We start from the raw sequence: 26770 nt of genomic DNA, 5'->3' as shown, positions 1-26770 counted from the left end.
GTATTTGTAAGCTCTGAATTTTTAACAGCACTCTGATCTGATGAGGCTAGCTGTTGCCTATCAACTGCTGAACTTTCTTCCTCTATTTCCCCCTCCGAGGTCTCAGCCGTAGAGTCTGTAAAATGAGAAGGTGGAGAGGGCGAGGCACCTTCTACGCTGATTAAGCGGGCTGCCTTTTTAGCCTCTCTTGCTTCTCTAGCCAGAAGTCGATTGGTCTTTGCTTTCGCCAGGCGGGTATTCAATAACTTCCCCATCTCTAAAAGCTCAGACCGACAGATTTTATAATGGCCTAAAGTCACTTTTTTCCCCTTTTTCGCTGAGACGTCTGCACCGGTGTCGAAAGCAACCAGGATCAACCACAGCCAATAATCGCTGCAGCTGCCGTGAAGAGCTATGTGCGGTGTGCTGCTCGTCCGGCGAAAGCCTTGCTAATTTCGATCCAGTCACCAAATTGCCACAATGCCAGAACAGAACGAGAAAGGACAGTTAATTTTCGTTCTTAAAATGTTTCTTTAAGTATTTTAGTATTCCTTCTTTCGCTGGTGCATCAGTGGAACGTCAAACTACCTGCATCTCAATCAGTCTGCATTCCCCATTAGAGGGGGAGGGGGGTGACGATCACCGGGGACTTGGATAAACTGTCACCACTGCTTGCTCCTTCAATATTAACTTACAGCTCCTCACCTCGCCTCGCAGGCCTCCTCACCTCACCTCGCCTCTCTTTTGCTGCTATCCATCATCCTCTTCTTTCTCCACCAGGTTCAAGCACAATATTGTTGCTGGTCTTAACCTCCTCCTCCTCTCGCACCACCGCCGGCTGGAAAGAAGGTGCAGAAATGTTGTTCTTTCAGATCTGCTCCAAATGCGCACCGCTGCTGGCCGTGGAACACAAGAAACACTTTCGTCGGATCGGTTTCGGCTCTTTCAGGCTGGTTTTTCAGCCGTTACCGCGGACGCCAGGGCTGCATCACTATCGCCATTGCCGTCGGGGGGGGGCGTGGTCACGTACGGCTACACGGAGGCGTGGTCACATGTTAATATCGTGAAGTCAGCTTCGCGATATTAACAAGGAGGTGCATCGATAAAAAAAATCACGCTACCTCAGCCTTAACTCAGGAATTTAACACCTGTTAAATTCCTGACTAAGGCATACTTTTAATGGGATATGGATTATGCTGATAGGACCACAGGGTCCTATCAGCAATGTTATCACTGTTTTCAATGGAACATCGCTGTAAAACCAGCGATGTTCCATTGAAAACACCGCTATCGCTGAAATATTATCGCCATAGCGCTATGCGTTGTAAATATAGCGTTATCATGGCGATAATAATTCAGCGATAGCTGGCCGTTGATAATATGCCCCCTAGTGTGTCTGGACGGTCATCAATTTAGAATACTATAAAATATACAAAATCTGTTAAATAAAATATTATAAAATATAGGTGTAATCAGAACATAAATATGCTTTTTCAATGTGCTTATTCTAAAATAGCTGTGGGACACATTTTGCTAGACAGAAATCAGCATTCTCGATTGAAAATGAGCTGCCTCCCCACAAATACATCTCATTCGAATTATGAAGCGTGGAAGGACCCGTGGGAGTTTCACCACAAAGTGTCTGACTGAATGGAGCTTATTCACCAGTGGATATTGGAGTTTCTATTTCTGAAGTGCTCTTTAACCTACGCTTACAGGTCTTTGAAGAACTGGCCCCCAAGCATCTACAAAGGAAATAACATGGAAATGGTCAGGGGACATCCATACACTCTTGGTATAAATGAAAGGGCAGGTAATAGTGTGTGTACTACAACTTCCCATACTCAAATTCGTTTGTGAATTGGCCCCATAATCTCTTGACTCATTTGCGGCCTGTTATGCAGTGCAACATGGTCAACTAGCAGATAATTCCTGACAGCCATCAAAATGTTCTTGTGTAACTTTACACTGTGCATGCTTAGACTACTCATGTATGGCTTATGCATGTGCAAAATATAAAGATGACCGAGTAGGCGGAATATTGAAGGGTTGGAATAATGTTAGCTCTTTTGCATATGCAAAACATTGGCAGTGGTTAAGGGTGGTAAATGCAAATGCCAACAACAGCCACGAAGCTCACAGTAAGGTAACTGATTCACAAAAGTGCAGCAAAGAAAGTGCTCGAAATGTCGATTGTCCGAACCTGACCCTGTTACCTTCCTGCAAGGAAGTCAGACTTCAGCCAAAAAGCCACCAGTATGCCCAGCAGGCTTAGCGCCAACAAAACAGCCAAAGGGTATTGTAGTTTTATTGTAACGAGTGCAATTCTTGTCTTTGTAGCTTACAGCAAAATGTCCACACTCACAACGTGTCACACATAAACGTGTCTTCAGGCTTAACATGAATTTATGGAGATCTGCCACATGATGTTCAAAGGTATTTTCATAAATAGACACACATGTAAAACTTTACACGCACATGAAAATTTGTGAAAGGCGATTATGTTTTAATTTCTTTGCGAATCAGGCCATCTGATTATAAACCAGTAACCAAAATGCAATTTTTCCTTTCTGGATAGGCGTCTTTATCTAAAGATGCATAGTGGACTAAATATGATGGGCTAGAATGTGGCCTATGCGATTAGCAGTGGCTGATACCTTTGAAAGCATTCCATCCACCACCTCTGTGTTTGCCTCGGTGCAAAAATAAGCCTATGCTTATGGACACCATAGGGATTTGTAAAAACAATTCCTTGTCAGGGTACAAATGTTTCAGCAGAGGGACAGATGTCCATGGTAGGGAATATGATGTCTTTTGCCAATGCAACCAAATTGTCCTGTCTTGCCCGAACACTTAGGACAATCTTTGTGTATTAAAATGCTTTGCAGCACACTAAATCACGTGTAAACATTTTGCACCCTACAGTCAACTTGGATATTAGAAAAGGGTTATGTGAGGTGCAAAAAAGGCGGGGTATTCTCTGCTTTTAGTACTAGCCCAATGTAGACCACTGTATAATTGTGAGGGGCTCTTTTCTTATTTCATCTAATCCCTCTGATTTATTCTGACGCACAAGAGATACATTGCCTGCCACTCCCCCTACCTTCACCAGGATGGAGGGCTACTATTCCTTGTAAACCTCTGTCTCCGGAGAAAATATTCTTTGGTAAAACTTTCAGTGGCGCATATTTGGTGCCATCACCTTAAACTGTATTAAGATTTCTTGAAACTATTCTCACAGCGCTACTAACCTATCACATTCTGCTATTATAATAAAATTCTAATTTCTCTTCCTTGAATTTTATGAATGCTTAGTTTATACAAAGGTGCTCACTGCTTATCTGTCAGGTACTTCTAACTCCTTAATGGCAACACCCCACACACTAGAGGAAACTGGATCCCTGATCAGGGAGTCAACTTCTTTCAGTGATATTGGTCTCTTGTGGGTAGACTGCACTACAGACAGGAGATTATTGGTTTTATGTCAAGTATTGCTGCCCCATATCTTGACCTTAACACAACATTTCTTGACCATATATTACTTGCAAACTAACTAGTTTGCTGCCCGTCTTAAGTGCAAACATCTCTACTAGGTGACATTCACCAACTGTGGGCCCAAAACACTGGTTCTATATAGACATGAAAGTGCAAAATCTGCTCTCACTGGATTACCAAAGGTCCCCTAATCCCAACTGACATCTGCATTCCTTATAGCTGCCTTCCTCGTGACTAGCATTTGACATCTTAACTCCCTTACCCCGGTCCGTATCCTCATTCGATGGCAATCTATTGATGCCACATGCAACTTTAAACTTTATGGTTGTAGAAATACTCCACTTTGAAGCGGGAAACATTTGATCTCTGGAGGAGAATGATAATGCAGTACTAAAAAGATGAGCTTGGTGAAAGAATACACACCTAGGGTCACAGTGCTCTCCAGATGTATCCACAAAAACCACCAACTCCCACCACCACCTTATGCTCACTCTTAGTGTCTCCCATGTGGTCTTCAACGAAAATCTGAAATAACTACATTTAAGTCAGAATCTTTCAATCAAATCATTTTAAGGGCTTAGGCTGAATTGCCATTCTCAGGTCTCTTCAAGTCTTCTTCCAAAGGTGCAAGTTCCTTGTTCTGAGGTGGGATTTATAAATATGAACTCACATATAGGCTTTTGCCTCCTATGAGTCTTATTGTATAACAACTTCTAATTGTAAGGTTAACGTGGGCATAGGCCGTATTTGTCTAATGAGTACTTCACTACATTCTACATTCTATATTGACCTCTCAGCCACATGGATAATATTGCAAGGTCTGCTCCTTCCTGCAATGTCTGATATTCTTCCATAATTACGTTGATTAAATGTTCTCTCAATTTACAGAGCCATGATGATCCTCACGGTCTAGTTCGGGCTAAAACAAGCATATAAATCAATATGTTCAGCATCACAGCTAGGATAAAGGAACAGGTATACTGTACCTGAGTTGCTGCTGCTTCCCCTTTCATGCCATTACATGGGACAAGGGTCAGAACAGGGAAATCTTGATCTTCAAGTTTTTGAGACTCAACACACCTTTTTCTTTGTCTTATAATTCCTGATTTTGGTAACGTCTCTGCAGGCACTCTGAGGAAAAATAACATAGTCAATATAAAATAATAATCAAAGACAACAGGTAAATTTTCTAAAACATGATTTTCTACATGGTAGTAAAACATTAGAAAACACAAATATTAACCATGTTTAAAAAACGTTTAGCATTACACAGTATATTCTGAGACTATATCAAAAAATGCATGCACATGAGAAGAGTGCCATTTTATATTTTCTGGGCTCATTGTGTGTGTTTGCATATGTGTGTCAGTCTCTTGTTGTGAATGAGTACGTGCTTGTCCCAATGTGTGTTTGGGTGTGTTCTTTTATCAGTCTAGTTAGTTGTGCTTCTCTAAATGTGTATGTGCTTTCTGGGATGACATGTAACCCATACTGTGGGCATTGGATCGGTTTTCATAGTGTTGGTAAATACGAAAAATGTTATCGATATAAGGAGCAGCTACATTGAACTGCCTCTCAATTCTCCGTTAGCTGCGGCTAAGAAAGACATTTATAACAGGTCATTGCAAGGATACAGTTGTTCGTGTCCTAACAAAACTCCCTTCACTAATCCTTTTACTTCAGATGAAGGTGGGCCACTTGACCTGGTAGAAACTAAGTCGAATTTCTGACTGATGCCATTAGAAGCTTATGGAATGCAAAGCACACATTCCCTTGCTCATGTCTGTTTACAGAATGCTAGGATTTGCAAAGACTGAATTTATGCAGGTCTTCTATTGGGAACTAAGTGTCAGAGCAACAGTAAAACAGTCCTCCCAAAAAGATGAAAGCACATTTTAATGTAATTCTGCATGAAGGAGAGACACAGTCTCTTGTTCAAACATGATACAGTATACAGGGTCTGCATCTCATTTGCTCAAATAATAGACTCTGCCTTTGATCAAGACAGGCTTCTAAGGACAATCTTGTCTTAATAATTTCTGGGAAGAGCCCCTTTTAATGAATCTGAGACAGGCAAATCAGGAATGTTAAAAGACAAGCTTATGTGTATTCTTGGACCGTGTAGCCCATGAGGTTCACTGTTAAACTTTTGAGGACATTGGTTTCATCATCAGTTATCAACTCAAGGACAACCACTGCAATGAGGCTTTGGTATTAAGAGAAACGCTTAGTGAGATCCAGAGATTAACTGAGCTGTATCTGAACTGTAAGTAATGTATTTGTGTGACTAAGTAGCTCTAGTGGGATCATAGAGGCGGGCTGTGTGTCCATCTGTGGCATCAGTGCATGAACTATTAAACCTAGTATCAACCCTAGTACACTAGTGTACAAATGGCTACCAATGCTGTTTGTACCCAATGTTTACAATAGCTCCTCTGAATAAAATACTGTATTTAAATGCTCATATGTGGTACATGAAACATAGTTATTTTCTAAAACTTTCAATCTCTTCTGCCACCTTTCCCATAATTTGTGAATATTTGGTCTTGCTTTGTTTAGGCAAAGAGTATCTAATAATGCATTCATATATGCATATTTTACTTAGTATGCACCTTTTGAACTGTACAAATTAATGAATGTAAATGATATGGCTTATCAAAAATGTGATTCCTAATCCTGTATGAAAGCAAGGTGGGAATGCAGCTTAAGACAGGTAGTTCAGATCCCCTTTCCCTTAAGTCGTAAAATAAAAACATTGACACGTCAACAGAAAGAAAAGGTCTTGGCAAATACACCCATAAGAGCATCCTCAGAGGGACTTTAGGTTTGACAGTGGAAAGTATAAAAAGCTTCTGGAAGCAAATAATAAATGCATCATAGGTGAGTTTCAGACTGCAATGAAGATTTATTCTATGTACTAATACCCTTTTAGGAGTGCATAATATTTACTGACTTAGAAAATGGGATTGGGAATTAATATACTGATTCACAATTTGGAAAGGGGTGTGTTGAAGGCATCCTTTCCAATTTACGAATTGGCATGTGATGTGTTAATGTGTTGCAATCGTAACCCACTCGTAATACTGAAAGATTTCTGACTCTCGAGTTGGGGTGTAAAAGCATTCCACAACGGGGAATTGGTCCCCTTGAGACTTCTTAACCTTTGTGAATGTTAAAAAATGAGTACGAACTGTATTAAACAAAGTTTTCTTTATTTAAATGGGATCATAGACAAGGTGGTCTTCTGAACCCAGCAGGCCACCATCGCTGTGATGGCATCCAATTGGAGTGAGTTGCAATTTGTGACTTAGCTCATTGATATTCATGAAGTAGGTCAGGTTGCAATCCACTCTGAAAGGACATTTTACAAAAAAAACTATTAGTACATAAGTCAGTTCACAAAATTCAATACAGGTCACAAAATGCAGATTGTAGTTTGAGACCAATATGTTTGCGACAAGTAAAATGCAGCCGGATTAGAGCTGTAAAACACCGACACATCACATACTGATTTGCAATTTGAAAGCGATGCCTACAACACACCCCTTCCAAACTGAGAGTCGGTAACCGTATAAACGTGTCTTACATCTGGCTCTAAATTACTTCCATTACCTTCTAGCATTGTTGAAAAACACCCTCTGATCTGCCTTTCTTAAAATCCCAATAAAATTATTTGCATTCATATACATTCTCCTTTTTTAATAACTACATGGTGTATTTCCATTTTCTGTGGAACTTTTATTTTTTATTGGTCAATTGATCCTTTTGTTATTAATGTGCACTCATAATTCTTTTCTCTTCACCCAGCATGAACTGCACTGCATTCTTCACATGCTGTGCCAATATGGACTGCCACTCACAAACCTCCTCTATCATTTTGTCTTGATTGGTTTGTCCTTTGAACTGATCCTCTTGCTTACTTCTGCATCTTTTAAATTAACCAGGCCTCCGAGTTTATAGGGACTTAATGAGAAGCAGAATGTATGTCCCAAATAGACTGTTAGGACAATAGTGATGAATTGTCTAGAGTGTGGACCTTTCTTATGAAAGATCCAATATGTGACAGAATGTTGAAATCACTGTGCCAAACCGCAGGATGCCAGTAAGCGGCGCTACTGCTAAATAAGGTGTTACTTGAATGCTATGTGGGCTGTCATCCCCTGAGATTCTTTCAAACAATGAGAGATTTTCCTTTGTTTCCACCAATATAACAAAACATAAAGAAAACCCAGAAGCTCAAGGAAAGTCCTCCATTTGGCACTGCTGTCAAGATTTTCACAGAAGCTGCTGATGGAGGTGTCTGTCCTAGGTCACTGGGATACATTTCATGGTTTCAGAGACCACTGCTGAAAATTTCAGTTTGAATCGGATTCAATGTCTGTTGAATGTTGTCAATTTCAGTCATACAAATACAGAGATTTTATCCGAATGGTCAACAGTGATTGATTTGCTAATGGAGCATCACAGGTGTTCTGAAAACCGCTTTCAGAAAGAAATCCTCAAAATATGTTTGGTGTCGTAAGCCAATTTTCTGAAGCGGATTAACATTTATTAAGCTAGATATCTTTGTGATATGCAACCAGACAATCTAAGCAGGACAATATTTGCCATTTGTGCTCTAGTTCACACTTGTAGTCTTTCCCTTTGGTAAGCAGCCAGAACAGCTTCAGTTTATTATTTTAGCTGACAAAGCAATCAGTTGTAAAAGAGCAGGGCAACTAACACTAAGGCGTCATTATGACTGGCCCAATAATTTGGTGGGACAGGTTACAGGAGTTACAGGGTCCATCAGAATATTGAGGTTTGCAGGAACACCACTGTTGGGTGCTGTTCCACCCAGAGATTTCACTTGCTGTGGGAATTGGCATGGTAAATCTGATTTCCGCATATTATTCCTGCCAATTTTTCAATTCTCGTCATTCCCCTCTCCAAAATTACCTCAGTTTTGACCAGCCATATGCAAATCAGTCTTGACCCTGATCCAATAGGAAAAATCTAGCCTGAACTGCCCAGCCTGGTCCTCCATGAACCGGAACACAAGCAACGTGTTGCACCCTAATTGGGGCTCGGATGCAGATGGTTCAAGTGGCCAGTGTCTAGAGTGGCATGGTGGGTGAAAAATTATGGACTAGAATGTGGCCCTGAGTGATTGCCAGTGTCTGAGATTAATTTAAGCATTCCACCCATCCCATTCTTGTTGTTGTTGCAGTTGATGCATGAGTGAAATGAATATGCCCAGACATGGGTCATGTTTACATTGCTACAGCATTGAAGCTACACTCTACTGACGAGCCCCAATTAGTGCTAAACTGGATTGGGCTTGCATGAGGTCCCTCCTGGAGGTGGCCTTGTTTGGTAGTTCAGGACAGACTGTTCCCATGGGGAGCAGGGCAGGTACTGATTTGCATAAGGGAGGACGTTGTCTAGAGTGGATTGGTGGGCAAAATGTTTTCACTTATAATTTTAACATCCCATCCATCACATTGTTGTACATGCAGCTGATGCCCTATGTGTGATAGGTATGCCCAGATGTAGATCCTGTGCTCACTATGCTAAGTACCACTTAGTGGCATTTGAGGACAGGAAGAGTCCAGGACCAGGGCGGCACCACATGGGGTTTCGGACTCACTCCAATAGAGGCCAACAGCATGGTCCAGGGCAGGTCCAATTGGTACTGGTCTGCTGGGCATTTGCATGGGACAGGCTTCTGGAAGCTTGTTGTGTCCCTGTAACTCAAAATGAGGTCAGGCAGCTGACCCTTGGAGTCACTTCTATGATCCAGGCTCCAAGGCAAGCAGTTGCAGTCTTCCTTCAGGTTTCAGATGGCAGGGCTGTTCTTCTTCTGATCTTCACAGGTCCATGAGTGTTCTGAGCAGGGTAATGGGGATACCACATGTATGCCCAGTGCCAGACTGTGGGTGGGGGAAACTATGGGTCCCTCCCTAGCCAACAGCGTTTATGTTCCAAGCGGTGACCCTACCCACATTTGCAGCTCTACTGGTATGTTTCACAGTAAACAATCCCACAGTGCCCTTGTCTACCTAAGTCAATCATTGCAGAACCGTTCTTCCCCTGGTCAGAGCTCCATGTGTCCACCGAGAGGTATGGCTAAGGTAATGAGCAAACCCTCCCTTGTGGTCACTTCATATCATTTCTGGGGCAGGTGGCCCCTCTCTCTGGGTTTGGAGCAATGTTGAATAGCAAGGCAAAATGGTTGCAAACCTAGGTGTGAGCTACATCTGCCAGAGACAGGGTAGACATTCTTTGATGCTCAGGAAGGGGCTGGACACAGATTCCCAGACCATCCTCTTCAAAGAAGGAAAACACCTCCCCAAACCCACGACCTTTCTCCATTGTCAAGGAGTAATCCACATCCCGCCACAGCAAGCCATCAGCAGTCAGGTGACACTGGACACTGACAGAAAGGTCCTTTTGGCTTAGACAGGAAAATGACAACTTTCTAAAAGTGTCATTTTTGAAATAGTAATATTAAATCCGACTTAATAACATTAAGTTTGATTTTAAATTACAATTAAAATTAGTCATTACACCATTTATCTAATTACTTCTAAACTGAAATCAAGCACTACAAGTTGTTATATTGTAACCCACTGTTTTTCTATGAGAGAGCTAGCCACAGTTAAATCTATGTTGGGAGGTTTTCACTGTTAGTAGATGTAAAGCATTGAAAATACATGTTCTAATTTTAAATACCATGCACCCTGCCCTATGGGCATTTAGGGCCTACCAAGGGGTCACTTATAGGCAGTAAAGAGGAAGGTTTTGGCCTGGCACTCATGCCTTTTTTATCTGGAGGTGGTTACTTGTATGACTTACTTGTGGTCTGTGTAGCATATTAAAATCACATGTGGCCAACTGCCGAGACCCGAGGGGAGATTCCTGTCTGGTCAAACGCATATTTTGAGCTACTGTGCTCAATATCCTTTCCCACGTGGTGGGGTCTCATGTTGAGATGTGCCCTAGAATTGCTCTCCTTGGTATACTGGGCCTAGGGGAGACAGGATCCTGGTGAACTAGGGAACTGTAGTGGCCAAACGTGATATTGTTCAACTGTGGGCTTTTTCCAATGGCTCCACCCTTGGCAGCTGGGAATAAGGGCGTGGACTGATGTGGCAAACTGGAGGAACCAATATATATTACATTTACAGGTAACATGTTCCCTGAGGTCTAGCAGCTCAAGGTGAATTGAGAGTATCCTGTGAAAGAGGAAGACTACTGCCACTGGGAAGAATTCCCACTTATCTGGTGAATGGTGAGGATTTACGGGAACCTGATCCCAGTAGAGGGACCAAAACCAACAATGTGTAAAAGAGAACTAGATGAGTGAAGACCAGTCTAGATGTACACAGCAACAGCAGCTGCTTAAATTATAGGGCTGGAAAACAACCTGAACACCTAGATGCCACCAATCTCATTACAAAAAAGCACGCGTTTGCAAAAAACATTTCAACAGCTTTCAGACAATGCCCTTATTGCTGGACAATCTTTCTACCATGTACTCTGGCAATTATGGGATGATAATAAAAGAAGCACTTGCTAGAAGGGATCTTCCTATCAGCTCCAAGGAATGTGTACTGCAAATCCCACAGAGGAGACTCAGTGGCATATGGAAAGCAGCAGAGAGATTCATTCAGAGCAGACAAAGAGTCGCCAATTAATGCTGCATGTAAATTATTCAGTAAAATAATCCAAGACCTCTCAGGGAGCGTTTCAGATAAAAAAAGAGAAATCCTCCAACGCATAACAAATACCAAGCTGAGCTCTTCATCCAGGAGGTGTACTCTCCAATTAACTTTACCATTCCACTACACACATTTAAGAATTAACATTCTTTAATTAAATTAGTACAAAAATAGGAACAATTAATTCAAATTAAATACACAGGCTGCTGATTTCTGTCACGCAGATCTATCCCTGCGAGCTGTCCACGATGACAAGAGGGTAATTGGGTAATTATGATAACATAGAAACAATGCAATTTACATTTCATAAAGGTTTTCCCTGCCATATTGACAAAATTATTAAAGACCATCTCTACATGAACACAACATGTTTACTTTATCTTAGCAATTGCAGATGAGTAAAATGCACATCAAGTAATACATTAGCATCATATCTTTAGCAGAATAAGTTATTAACATATATTTCTCCTGGTAAATAAATGTATCTCATTTTTGTAGCTTGTGTGTTTCTTCAGCAGGGTTGGGCCAGGACAGAAAATAGACACCAAAATAAAAGTGGCCTCCAATAGCGAATTAGAAAACTAAAAAGATGCCCTTGTTTGCAAACTGGGACAGTTTTGAATTTGTAAAGGCACACTGTATAAGTGTTTATGAAGGTGTGGGAGACTGCATGGATTTCTGCTTGCTGCAGGCAATGTTTGTTTTAATATCAGGGAAATTAATAGTAAAAACCGGCTTACCAGACTGACAAAAGAGGCCTACAGACTGCCCAGTCAGACCTCCCTATTAGGTGTTGCCTGTCTGCCCCACAGGCCAGTCCGACCCTGCTCCTCAGCCTTCTTCAAGAATAGTGAAATGCCTGAACGTAGCCAGATGGGGACACACACTGAAAGCCAGCCACATAAGGACAGAGTCATTAAAACACAGACACACTTTTGTTAACTAGTCTATCTTGCATACTGGATCAGCAGGCATCAGCCCTTATGCAGTCATGAATTTCATGAAACATGGAGGAGTATCCCATCCACCACACCGCTGGGTCACCCGCTCTATTTAAGTAAGGCAAAGCATCACGTTTCAGCTTGTGGATCCTCTGCTTTGTAGATACTTTAGATTTATGTCCCCTTGCATTGAGATGTCTTTCTAAGTGCCTTAACATACGTCAGACCATTCACCCCATTTAAGGTGTACTTTGGGACTCACTTTTTCCCTTTTCAAGACCCAAGGGAAAACCTGATGGTCCTGAACAAGAAAACACAGAAGCGACCCCCTCCAAAATTTGCTTTTTGTTTTACCAAAACACTCCTGCTTTGAGAGTTTATGTTTTTATTGTTCAAAGAAATTTTACTGATTTTCTTTACAACACAAAATGTATGTTTATAAAAAACTTTCCAGTACAGGCACCTTGAAAATAACCCTTGCCATGGAAGCAGTTCCTCTGAAGGCACAGATTCTCCCCCAGGCAGGTGGGAATCTATAAACATGGCAGGCTCTAGTCTGCAAGGGCAGTTGGGTATATCCCTCATCTGCCCTGAAGGAAAGGAGTACATCATATCACTATCTAAATAAATCCCTTCCTTCTTGAGAAGCAAGTGATAACTCAGTTTTTTGAAAGAATATAGGGGAGGTCCATCCAAGCTAGAATTTTTAATATGGTCATTAAGGAGTCTGTGTCAGGGTTATTAAAGTTTTTTTTAGATGCATTGATGCAATTTTGGTAAAATTTCAAGTTATGTTTAATTTTCTATTGCAAATCCTTGTGTGAAGTTACAAATATATTCAACTGTGCTATCTTCTAGAACAATAACTTAGCAGTTATTAATATGTTCAGGTGTCCAAATAAACTGAAATGACATGCAATACCTACCTTGAGATAACTATTAATGTATAGTGCAGTTGGCTTGCCTACATGATCAGGTCTGGGGTTAGGATAATGGCATCCAATAGAACAACAATCATGGTAACCATAATAACAACCATAGTATTGATTAGTTTTCTTATCATATTCATAAAATTAATGATAGTAATTCTACCAATCCTCCTCCTCCTTGTACTCTTTCTACTACTGCCACTACAACTATCTCCAATAATGCAAGTTATTTGTGGGAAAGGTGATCGTGTGACCATGTAATATATGGGATAAAGTATCCCCTGTCGTACAAGATAAGGATATTTCAAGTCACCTAGGAGTTACATAACCTTTTACAGCAACTTAGCCTTTTACCTCGTTCCTCTATATGGTCATGGAACTCCTCTGTTCCTTGCTATACCCTTATATTATACAGGAGGGGGTACTTTATTCCATATATTAATATTAAGCTTCGCATTTTCTCGAAAAAGTGAAATATTTCAATGCCAGATTGTTCACTAGAATGAACAAGGTCACAAATTGTAACCAACAATGGCAATCACTAGCACTTCCTATCATTTCACCTAATGCTCCATGCTGATGCTCACCGTTATGGCTATTTGTAATTCTATTATTCATCATCATTATCAGATCTGAATACCATTACTTATTCATTTATTCAAAAGAAATGAAGCAACATTTCTCTAAAAGTGCAGGGATCCAGCTTCTCCTCTTAATAACCTAACTAACATTTTAAATAGATGATATAATGAATTCTTTCAAGCAGAATATAAAAGTCTCTCATGCACAGAATAAAAGATGAGAATTTTATAAAAGCAATCCTACCTTCGACCTATTCACATCTACGGCCTACTAATATCCTAAAATGTAAACCAGATCAAATCCGTCTATGCTCTAGACCGCCGCTTCCATAAAATCCATATTTCCCAACAGCGATATATATGTGTACCTTTTTAAACTAAGGGGAATATTACAAGCCCCTACTGCCACCCCAACATCACGTTGTGGTGGCGATAGGGGCTTCCTCTTATTCACAAGGCGGCGATAAGCCAAAGGCCGCCTTGTAAATAAGGCCCTCTTTCATGCTATACTTAGTGTGAAAGGGGCGGGCAATGGGTCTTGTGGTGGGCTTTCCACCCAAGTTTGAAAGAGTGTAAAACTATGCTTCATAGGATAACCATGAGCTTCAGAATTGTTTTGTCATCTACACAAACTAGAACGACATATTAAATTGTCAATGTTTACATCTTTCAGAGAGCTATTTATTCAGCTAAACTTTCAGTCCGTACCTTAGCTCTGGATAAACATTCTCCAAGTACCATTTGAACGACTGGCATTTGAGGCTCTTCCTGAGTGCCAATCGTTTTTGGATGCTGCATAGAAGCACATGCATTTTATGTTAGAAAATACATAGAAACAAGATAGTTTTCCAAAAACACATCACCTATTTGCTGGATGGATTTCCACTGTGGAGCAGTAAATAAAAGCAACACAAAAAAATGACGAGACCGGCCAGAACTTAAGCAATGGACATACATTTTGCCACTGGGTCACTTATACATAAATGATCAATGTTATCTGTGCTACTAATAGATCCGATTTACAAAAACATACATACATTATGATTCTTGCAATTTACGCCTCTGTTTGGGGCATATCAGCAACATCCGGCGATAATTATCGCTAAGTACACTTGGCGCTAGGATAATTATCGCCGGCTAGCATGGATTTATCGCTGAGATAGCGTGCTATTAGCAACGCTTATCTCAAAAGCGATAAAAATCCTCACGCTAACTGCCTAACGTGAGATTATCGCTGGAAACCCAGCGATAATCTCACGCAATGTGGCGTTAGCTTGATGATAGAGACTCACAAACTTAGCCATGATATCCACCTTCCATAGGATATCATGGCTAAGTCAGTCCTGAAGCAGGCGTACGGAAAGTAGCGATAACAGGGGTTATCGCTACTTTTCTTGCCGCTATGTTTCATAGCATGGGGCTTGATGATAGGAGAAATGTCGCTTAGCGACATTTCTCCTGTCATGTCAGGTCAGGAACGCCCACTTTGCATCTCATTAGAGATGCAAAGCTGGGCGTTAGGAATTCCTACGTTAAAGCAAGTTTTCATGCGTTAGCGTGAGCTTGCTAATTAGGCGATAAAATTATCGCCGCTTTTCGGCCGAAAACGGCCGCCAAAGCAGCGATAATTCTATCGCCTCGCCTTGCTGATATGCCCCCACGTTCTTAAGACACTACTGCTATAGCCATGTACTAACCTTTCCTTTACAAAGCGTTGTAACTCATGATTGTCCTAGAGAACAGATCGAAACGTAGTGAATTCACTAAAAAGTGGCATCTAAGACTACGAGCTGAATCACATCACGTGAGCACTGGCAGAAACCACAGTTTTAGGCTGCTGGTGTCTTAAGTAGTTTCAGAGCAGGAGCAGTACTTTTTTTACCACCTCAGACAGTAGTAAATTGTTGCTTGTCATAGGAAATTTGAAAGCCTATATTATTTGATAACAATGTAGCCGCATGTGCTCACATATCTAAAGTAACAACAATTAGAATGCAACGTAACAACTGCAGTACAACACAACAAAATCACATTGCAATAGCGCAGCATAAAACACAGCAGCTCTTAAAGCAATGGAACACAATCTCCAACACAATAGAATGTCACATAAAGAAGGTACATAAACGTTCTTGTCACATATTACCACCTCATGAATAGTGCTTTCATAAAACGATGGTAAAAGGTGTACGGATTTACCAACAATTACATGAAATAGCGCCAGTCAAAAATGTTTTGCGATCTAGCCTTGTCCAAATTTATTTTATAAATTAGTATAAAATACACCAGTTATTCAAAGTTTGGAGTGTGCGCCCAAATTTGGTTGCCAAAATCTGCAATAAATACCGCACCCCATCATTTTTTTTTTATTTGAGGTGTTTTTCATATAAAACATGGTGAAATATGTGCTTTTTGAAATTCACAACATTCCAAGTTTCATACCTCAGATTAGGGGACAAAAGCAGCATTTACGCCTTATCAACCAATTAAGGTGTGGCACTCAGAATAAAGCAGTAATTCTGCACATCATACATTCCACAGCATGCAGGTATCGTATTTTGACAAAAATACTGACGCGGGAACAATGGGGTCCCTAGTGAGTGGCTATATCCACTTTTTCTCCACTTTTATAATAATTAATAGGAATATTTAGAGTTGAAACGAAAAAAGTTATGCTTTCATGTGAGATTTTTTGATCATAGTCAAAATGTCATATAACACATTCAAAACAATTCCTGCTATGAAGACATTGTGAAGGAACCTTATTCGACAATCCCTCTCATACATTAGTGGGGTTACTTACTCGCCATATGGCCTTCCCTGAGCGGCTGGTCTGGCAGCATAATAATACTGCTTGAACTCATCCATCCACACTTCCGCTGTGCGTTTGGTGTTTCTGAAATATAAGCAAATTCAATCTAAATTGAGCTGCTGTTATCAAAACCTGCTTAAGTATATTCTAATTCTCGTGTATGTTAATTATTCTGTATGTACCACAGTGCTTAATTTGTAAAACAATAGGTGCCAGGGCCTTGTCAGGAGGCCACTGAAGGTTGCACCACCCATTGCCCCTGTCAGTGCCGCCAATCGCAGAACCAACACAACTACCAACCATCACACTCTAACAAGTGTGACAATTCAGACTTCTACTATCCCCCTAAAAGTATAAGAATGGCATGGGTGGCAAGTATTAGTCTTTTCTTTAAAGTATATTGAATTAATAAACAGTTGTTTTGCCCTTCTCTCAATTGGATAGTCATTACCACCATGTGTCAGATTGTCATAAGTGCCGGTGTTGACAATTAAGTACCAGTGCTGAGCCACATAAACCACTGACTCAAATTTACCACTGATGTAACAGCAGAGATTGGATGCTTCTTTGGCCATTCACGTGATAGGAAGGAAACACAAATTTATCCACTAAAAAGTCACACGGTGTGGCCTTCATCTCTGGTGACCAAAAGCTATTCTAAGTTTGAGCACTGGCTTCTGAAAGTAAAGTGTTAGGGCCCAATTTGGAGTTTGGCAGACAGGTTACTTCATCACAAGGGTGATAGCTTTACTGTTTGCCTAATTAGACATTCATTATATCCTGTGGCACTTGTAATAATGTGGATGGGATATCCAGCACACTGGGGGTGGGGTCCTGTCCCCCAAACACTAAATCAGGCCCTCAATAAAAACTGGTGGTCCACTTCAAAAGCAATTTGACCTGACTCACTCTTGGATTACTCCTGGTTTATTACAGAACAACGAGAGTATATTGTGTGTTTAGGACATGCTTTGAAGAAAGAGAAAATGCAGGTGGCCTTAATGTTCTAAATAAAGGATGTAGTGCAAGAGATAGTTAGACACAGAAATAGGACTTTGACCAAACAAAGGCTAGCCAGAAAGAAATGTGCACAAGCAGGTTCAACTTGTATGAAAATTGCTTGAAGGATATTCGTGGAAGTTTGGAAAAATCACAGAGTTCAGAGTTTGTGGCTACTTATAAACTTTTACACAACCCATTCACTCAGTGCTTAATTTGTAAAATATTAAGTGCCAGGGCTCTGACCAGGAGGCCACTGCAGCTTGCACCACCCATCACCCTTGTCATTGCTGCCAAAACAACTTCTAACAATCTCTCTCGCATGTAAATGCGGCAGTTCAGATTATTTCAGGTCCCCAAAACTAAAGGAATGGCTGGGGAGGCGGGTATTAGCCATTTAAATGTATATTGTATTCCTGAACAACTGTTGGTCTGCTCATCTCTAAATTAGATGAGCAGCGCCACCATGTGGTAGACTGTCAACACCATACTTAGAACAGTTAGGCACCGGTGCCGAACACCGTAACCAATTAAGTGCCGGTGCTGATCTCCGGAAAGCACCAGCTCATATTAAGTACTGCATTCACTTCCCGAAATCAGTGGGAGATTTTCTCCGGTCATGAGTAGTAGAAAATGCCTTTCCAGGGTGGGAATGAGCAAGGAATACCACCAAAATTGATATGCAGTTATGAAAATGGGCTTCTCCAAAGGGTAAAATATAGTCCCTATGAAGAAAAAAAGTTAGATTGCACAGAAAAATACTCATCTTGGCGCTACCGAAAACAGATTTGTCAAATACAGCAAAAACTAAAACTGTCCCGTTAAGAACAATAATAACTGAAAAATATATTGTCACTTTGTGAGGTTCAGTAGACCCGAACTGATACACCTTTCGTGGCAAGCTTATAAGTGACTGCGACTCGGAAAAATTAAATGGTTCACCATGACAAATGTAGTGTATGGCTTATCTCAGCAGGGAAAGCCTGAAATTCATATGTGAGAAGACCTCATCAAGGTTGGAGTCTTCAGTTTTGTGGTTTTCTGCGGTTGAGTGGTTTCCCTAGTAGCCTAGAAATCTGCGCCACAAAGCTCACGTGTAATACATTCTAATAGCAATCCACAAAAGATTGTGGGCCATATTCACAAGGACTTATCTCCGAATTATCACCACCTTATCGCAACAAAAGAGGAGATAAATTTAACACCCCATTCACAAGCAGGTGCAAACCACAGACAATGCCAGTATTCCCGCGATAACTGACCCAAAATCTAACACCACTGCGGACACAACCAACTAACTCTAATGAGATGCAGAGTAGGCGTTCCCATGCAAAAACACATGAAAAATCAACAGCACCACTTTCACAATGAACTTACAGAACTGCGAAGCGAACCAAAAACAGGCGATAAGCCACAGTGGCTGCAGGTATTTAACACCTGCCCCAAGGAGGTGTAAAGACGGCCGACTGCCTGCAGTAGGCAACGGAGCCCCACACACAGCCATACCCGAAGATCAAACGACGCCAAGGAGCTACTATACATGCATCATGGAGCCCCTACAGTGCCACAAAACCTACCGCCACCACCCCCTTGACCGCCACCACCCCCAGGACCCGGACTTCCCTCCCCCAGACCAACACAGAGGCAGCGCAGAGTAAGACAGCGGACCTACCAAAAATGCACCACTCTCACAGACCTAACGCTCGAGGAAGTCATTGCCCGCTACAGGTTCAAAAGGTCAACCATCCTCTGCATCATGACCCACATCGCCCACAGGCTGATGGTCCCAACACAGCAGACAACCAACATCCCACCTCAGACAAAGCTGCTGGCTGTGCTGCACCTGTTGGCCACCGGGGTAGGATGCAACAGCCTCCGATGCCTTCTACTCAACACCCGCTCCGCCCGCAAACACGCCATCGAACTCTGGGACCTACTCGACTCCACCTCCCCACATGTCGCCTTCCTGACGGAGACCTGGATGAACCCCTCCTCGGCACCCGACATCGACATAGCCATCCCTGACGGTTACAAGATCACCCACAGGGACCGCACCAACGGAACAGGAGGAGGAATCGCCATCATCCACAGAAACACCCTCAGAATCTCGACCAGCATCGACGACACACTGATCGCCGCCGAACACCTGCATTTCCAGATCCACACTGACCCTAACACCACCCTCAGAGGAACCCTCATCTACAGGCAACCCGGTCCCCGGCCGCAATTCAGCGACTCCATCACCGACTTTGTCAGCACACACGCCCTTGCATCCTCCTCGGAGACCTGAACTTTCACCTAGAGAACATCAGCAACAGCAACTCCGTCACCCTGCTCGACAACCTCACCAACCTCGGACTCAAACAGCTTGTCACGACTCACACCCACACCGCCAGACACACGCTCAACCCCGTCTTCTCCGCCAGCAACCACGTCACCTTCAGCCACACCACCGAACTCCACTGGACCGACCACCGCTGCGTCCACTTCACCTTCGAAAAGCCCACCACACACCACCGCACACAGCAGGACACCCACCGCAGCTGGCGCAAAGTCACCGAAGACCAGTTTATCACCACCCTCGCACGAAAACCACCTATGGACACTACCGACACCGACTCTGCCGCCCTTAACCTCAGGCAATGGATCGATGACTGTGCCAACACTCTTGCCCCGATCAAGAAACCCTCGAACAGATGCACCTACAGAAAAGCCATCTGGTTCACCGCCAACCTCCAGGCATCCAAACTGGCCTGCTGTAGACTCGAGAAGAATTGGCTCCACGAACAGACACCGGACAGCAACACAGCCGCCAAGAGGGCCATCCGCAGACACCACCAACTCATCCGAATCGCCAAAAGGACCATGTTAGAAATGGGATCTCTGGTTGGCTAAGGCTTGTGCCAAAGCCAGGCAGAGACCACCACTCTAGTCAGGACAAGGGAGTTACACGCCAAAGATAACCCATGCTCACCCCCTTGGTAGCTTGGCACGAGCAGTCAGGCTTATCCCAGAGGCCATGTGTAAAGCATCTGCACACGCACACAGCAACAACACCCCAGGGACACTACAAAAGGAACTCCACACAAGGTTATATCAAAAATAGCCTTTGTATTCTCATAACACATTAGAATAGTACTCACATAATATACATCATGCCACCTGGCACTAGGTCATATTTACAAGGGATTCCGGTCGCGCTGGTAGCGGCCCAGCACCTCTGCTTTGTCTCGGGCTGCGGCGGTGATTCCTCTGTTCTCCTGTGCGGGGTGGGCACCCGCTTCTTTCAAACATGCAGGAAACACGGGGTGGGCACCCGCCGACTTTGATGCGCATAAAAGGTTGCCGGAATGCGGGGTGGGCACCCGCTCTTCCCACGGCAAAGTGGGGGAATCCCTACGTCGGGATTCCCTTGGAATAGATGGCAGCACTCCCTCCATCCCGGGGAGGGAGAAATACAGCGCTTCTCTCAGCAAATAAAGATATAGCGCTTCCAAAGACCAGAGTCAATCGCTAGGAAGCCCCATTTTAGGGCAATGAACGTCAAGCGCTCAAGCAAAGTTCCAGGGGAGTCCTTTAGGATGAAGGGGGACAAAGGCTGGGCCCAGGCAGGCCAGCTCACAGGGCCCTCCTGCAGGGAGGCAGTCCCTCGTGGTGGTTCCTCCTGGAGCCTGGCATCAGCAGGCCCCCCTCAAGTCAGGAGAACAACACAGTACTGAACATTTATACTAGCATTTCACTTTGTCTAAAAGTGCAGGGCATGGGAAACCAGATGCAACTGGTTCAGGGGCGATTTGGAGCAATTTGTTTTCGAAGCTCCTCTTCCCCTTTGTCAGGTGGGGGCTCAGTGATCAGACACACCACAGGGGGCGGAGCCAGCATTGTACAGCCTGGGCACAGTCCTATTCAGAGTTTGGGGATTACCCCTGCCACCACTCTTAGCCAAGGTGTCCCATTCAGCCTAGCTGACTCACCCTGGCCCTCCTGGAGCCAACCACACCCCTCAGGTCCTGTCAATCACAAGCCAGAAATGCAATTCACATCAGGCAGGCAGACACATAGCACACAGACATGCTAACTTCTAAAAGTGGCATTTCTCCACCAGTCACCATAAGTCTGCGCACACCATTGCGCAGCATTTATCCTCCCAAGTTCATACATACTAAACTCGACCCTGCACTCCTCTCATACCAGGAATTACCATGGACACACTTATCCCCCATGCATTCCTAAGGGAGGGCAGGCCACCACACGCACTGAGAGAGCGCACATACTTTACACTGGGCCACAGCGCTAAAGTGCCCAGAGGCCTAAAACCACTACCACCATGTCAGAGCTTAAGGCAAAAAGTTCAGGGGTGAACCTGCCAAAAAGGGCCAAGTCCAACAGACCTCCTTCAAAGAGCGCATTGACAACAATGCATACAACAGCAAAGAGCTCTTCAACATCGTGAAGGAACTCTCCAACCCCAACCCCAGCTCCAACTCCAACGACATCCCGCCGTCACAAGACCTCTGCGATTTCCTAGGCGCCTTCTTCCAAAGCAAGAACGCACACATTCACGACAGTTTCAGCAGCCAGGCCCCCCTGACAGACACAGAGACCCCTGACCTGCCGCCCCCCAGCCACATCGACCCTCTGCTCTCCTGGACCCAAGTCAACGACAAAACACCATCAAAATCATGAACACCATCCACTCCGGCTCACGATCTGACCCCTGCCTGCACCACATCTTCAACAAAGCAACCTCCATCATCACACCCCATCTCCGCAAGATCATCAACAGCTCCTTCGAGACCGCCACCTTCCCGGAGAGCTGGAAGCACGCCAAGATCAACGCCCTACTCAAGAAACCCAAAGAAGACCCCAAGGACCTCAAGAACTTCCGGCCCATCTCCCTCCTCCTGTTCCCAGCGAAAGTAATCAAGAAGATTGTCAACAGACAACTGACCTCCTTCCTCGAAAAGAACAACATCCTGGACCCGTCCCAATCTGGATTGCGCAGCAACCACAGTACCGAAACAGCCCTCATTGCCGTCACCGACGACATCAGGGCCATGATGGACAATGGAGAAACCGCGGCCCTCATCCTCCTGGACCTTTCGGCCGGTTTCGACACCGTCTGTCACCACACCCTCCGCACACACCTCCACAACGCAGGGATCCACAACAAAGCCCTGGACTGGACCTCCTTCTTCCTCACCGGCAGAACCCAGAGTGTCCGCCTCCCCCATTCCGCTCCAAAGACACCAAGATCATCTGCGGTGTACCCCAAGGATCGTCCCTCAGCCCTACACTCTTCAACGTCTACATGGCACCGCTCGCCAACATCGTCCGATCGCACGACCTCAACATCATCTCATATGCCGACGACACCCAGTTGATCCTCTCCCTCACCAAGGCCCCCACCACCGCCAAGTCCAACCTCCACGAAGGGATGAAGGCCATCGCCGAATGGATGATGAACAGCCGCCTGAAACTGAACTCGGACAAGACGGAGATCCTCATCATTGGATCCACCCCCTCAGCTTGGGATGACTCATGGTGGCCGGCCACACTGGGAGCTGCACCGTTGCCCACCGCCCACACACGCAACCTGGGAGTCATCCTGGACTCTGCACTGTCTATGACCCAGCAAGTAAACGGCGTCTCCTCCTCCTGTTTCAACACCCTCCGCAAGCTCCGTAAGATCTATAGATGGATCCCCACCAGAACCAGAAGGACAGTCACCCAGGCCCTCATCAGCAGCAGACTGGACTATGGCAATGCTCTATACGCAGGAACCGCAGCCAAACTCCAAAAACGACTACAACACATACAGAACGCCTCTGCACACCTCATCCTCGACATCCCCTGCCACAGCCACATCACAGCCCACCTAAAAGACTTGCACTGGCTCCCCGTCAACAAGAGGATCACCTTCAAGCTCCTCACCCACGCTCACAAAGCACTTCACAACACCGGACCAGAGTACCTCAACGAACGACTCACATTCTACACTCCGAACCGCCAGCTCCGCTCCGCTGACCTCGCCCTCTCCACCGTCCCCCGCATCCGTCGAACGACCGCCGGCGGCAGATCGTTCTCCCTCCTCACCGCAAAAACCTGGAACACCCTCCCCATACACCTACGACAGACCCAGGACCTGCTGGCCTTCAGGAGACTCCTCAAGACCTGGCTGTTCGAGCAGTAGCAGCACCCCCACTTACCCCCAGCATCTTGAGACCCTCATGGGTATGTAGAGCGCACTACAATGCATTGATTGATTGATTGATTGATTGGGACATTCCAACCAACAATTGCCAGAGTCGGAGGGGTCTCACAGCCAGCCCTATCAAAGTTCATCACACCTGTCTTGGATGCAATCCTCAGCTTCATACCACAGTACCTTCACTTCCCCAACACTGCACAGGAACATCTGGAGACCAAGCAAGGCTTCTACGCAATAGCCGGATTCCCAGCTGTGTTTGGTGCAATTGACTGCACATATGTGCCCCCTGTGGATACTGCACAGCACTACCGCAACAGAAAGCACACGCATTCCATCAATGTGCAGGCAATAGTGGACCACCAGGGACTCTTCACCAATGTCGCCACCAACTACCCAGGCAGTGTGCACGATTCCTTCATCTTCCGACAGTCCATCATCAACCAGCGCTTCCAGGATGGCACATATGGAATGGGACTGCTCATTGGTAATTACCAAATCAACACACCACACATCCCACAGCCACCAACGCACAAAGCACATCAGTGGGGATGCACACGTGTCCAAGCCACATTCGACAAGTCAGACTACATGACCACCTACAAGACATGACTACACCACTCCATGGTAATCAGGAGCTACACCCTGAGGGCTGGCTTACGCTCACCCCCCACACAGCCAGCACAGGCGTCACTGAATTTGTGGGCCTGCCGAACAAAGTATATCCTGACGAACAAAGTATAGACTCTTTTCTCCCTGCACTGTCACAGGTGATCATGGATATGCACTCTGCCCTTGGATGAGGACTCCCATCCAAGATCCGGATACACCCGCCCAGAGGCAGTACAATGCGGCCCACACATGCACCAGGGGCATAGATGAACGCACATTTGGCGTGTTGAAGCAACGTGTCAGGTGCCTGGATGGCACAGGTGGCAAGCTCCTGTACAGACCGGACATCTTGTGCAAGATGATCGTTGCATGTTGTGTGTTGCACAACATCTGTGTTCGCACCAGTTTCCCATGGATCCCAGTTCCAGAGTTACCGAACGATGAAGATGGTGATGGGGCAGGTGGGCCACATACCACTGTAGCTGCTGCTGGAATGGCCCGTAGGAACTTCATCATTGACACCTACTTCTCATGAGCACTTCACATTGTGTCGGGCCGTGGCAATCATGGGACTGTAGTAGATGTCCAATTGCACTGCATGTGTGGATTAAACATTTTTGCAGGTTAGCGTTTGGAATTGTGCATTGTCATGTTACATTTCCCTGGGATGACAGATGTGATTTGCCTGGTTTTGCACATTTTGCGGTCCAGGTGTGTCCTGTGTTCAGTTGTGGAGGGGTTGCTGTTTGTACCGGGATGTTGTAAATGTCGAGGTGCACTTCTGCTTATGTTCGTATGCTGCACAGTGGGTGTGTTGCTCCAGCAGGTCAGATTTGCCTGCCACTGGTCTCTTTCATGCGGTGTGCCTGTCGGTTCTGTCCTTCAACAGTGCTTGGATGTTGTGGTGTGCATGTTGTCCTCTGCAGTTGGCCAGAGTGCATCCGTGGTACTCCACTTTTGCTGTATTTTGTTCAGTGGCATTTTCAGTATGATGTTCTTGTGCTTGTTCATGCATTGCGCGTGAGTATTGCTACCCTCGCGCTGCTTATCCCTGCTTTCCTCATCGCGGAAGGGCTCATCGCATGTTTTCTGGTGTTGTGGTTTGTGTTTTTATCTCCGTCGGGGTGGTCGTATCGGGGACACTGTCCGTGTTATCTGGTGCCTATCGCATGGTACTGCCTTGTTGTGAATTCCAAGTTGACACAGGGTTATTTTCCCGCGATAGGCTGCGATATTGAAAGTTGTGTTACGCTACTCTTGCGCGAGTTATCACACGTTCTTGTGAATATGGCCCTGTGTTTACATGAAGGTTGTATTGGCATATTTTCTGGGTCCACCTGAGGTGTTTATCTTTTTTTCTAAGTACCATTTTTACAAAACATTTTATTTAGCATTGTTAATCTTGATGAAAAGCATTCAAATCTTCAAGACTGGATCTTGTCAATGGCTCCCATTTTCTGGCGGTTTCCTATATCTTGTCCACTGCTAGATTTCTAGCATGAACTGGTTTTCTGGATTTGCCTGAAGCAGCAACAGCTTCATATATCTACAAGACCTTCTGAATTATCAAGACAAAGGAGGGACATTCCACAAGTGGAAGCACCCCTCTGACTAAGGAGGAGCTTAGTGAGTAAATGGTAAGAAGAATACAATGTCCTAATCTGCCCCATCTTTTTCACTTCCTCCACCCGCGTTTGTTGTCTATAAGCATTGTTCTTAGCATTAATGCTGCTAAGGATTGGGGAATTGAGCAAGAGTGTTTGAGAAGCACAGAATGCAGTGTCAGAAGGCAGTTTCTTTCAGAAAAGCATTTCTGATAGTTCTGACGGAATTATGTGAAATACTTTTAGACAGCAGGTGAATATTAGTTCTCAGAATTTCTCAGTAAGTAAATTGGGGTAAAGGGACCAGCCACTTCAAAGGTTTTGAGCTTAAGGTCCTGTGAGTAAGTGATTTTTTCCATAGCTAAAGCATCTCAAATTACCTTGGGTATCCCACTGCACCTTAAAATCAGTTGAAACACCAATACCAAAACCAGAGCCATTTGTTTAACAGCTTGTGTTTACTACGAGACTTCAGCAAAAGAAGGCCCAAACGGGTCACTATTGGGTCATGCGGGAGGCGGGCCCAAAATAAAGATTTATGGCCTTCAAGACTTCCTCCTAATGTAGATTTGGACAGTGTTTCCTGTAGAAGATTCAATACCACTAGTCATTTTGCCAGATCATTAAGTTCTTTTACATTAAGGCTTACAGTTACAGTTTTCAGCAGGTTGTCTGGGTCTGGTGTACACTCAAACCTTGCTTCCCTTTTATACAGACTAGGGTGGCTTAGTGGGCAAAAGGACGATGGATTTAACCCAGATCTTTTGACTGGGGGAGAATGTTTGCATTGTCAGCATTCTGTCCATCATTTGTTTGCTGTAACACTTTTCGCCCTAAGTGGGATGGGTATGCCCAGACGTGGGTCCCTTGCTCACTATGCCACTGGATTCAAGCTAGTCTGGCTGAAGAA

At 44.3% G+C, this 26770-nt stretch overlaps 1 protein-coding gene across 2 annotated transcripts in view; it reads right to left on the bottom strand.

Annotated features, from left to right (window-relative positions):
* The window catches only part of GALNT14 (polypeptide N-acetylgalactosaminyltransferase 14), a 1097368-nt gene that overhangs the window by 68962 nt on the left and 1001636 nt on the right, over nt 1-26770 (bottom strand). For both annotated transcript variants that reach the window (XM_085613021.1, XM_085613020.1), the window contains exons 11-13: nt 16429-16521; nt 14337-14420; nt 4461-4605 (exon numbers count right to left, since the gene is read on the bottom strand). In XM_085613021.1, the coding sequence (XP_085469147.1) occupies nt 4461-4605; nt 14337-14420; nt 16429-16521 (322 nt within the window). The remainder of the gene's footprint in view (nt 1-4460; nt 4606-14336; nt 14421-16428; nt 16522-26770) is intronic.

Source organism: Triturus cristatus, chromosome 6, assembly GCF_964204655.1.
Source record: "Triturus cristatus chromosome 6, aTriCri1.1, whole genome shotgun sequence".
Lineage (NCBI taxonomy): Eukaryota > Metazoa > Chordata > Amphibia > Caudata > Salamandridae > Triturus > Triturus cristatus.
This window is presented reverse-complemented; position numbering and strand designations above follow the sequence as displayed.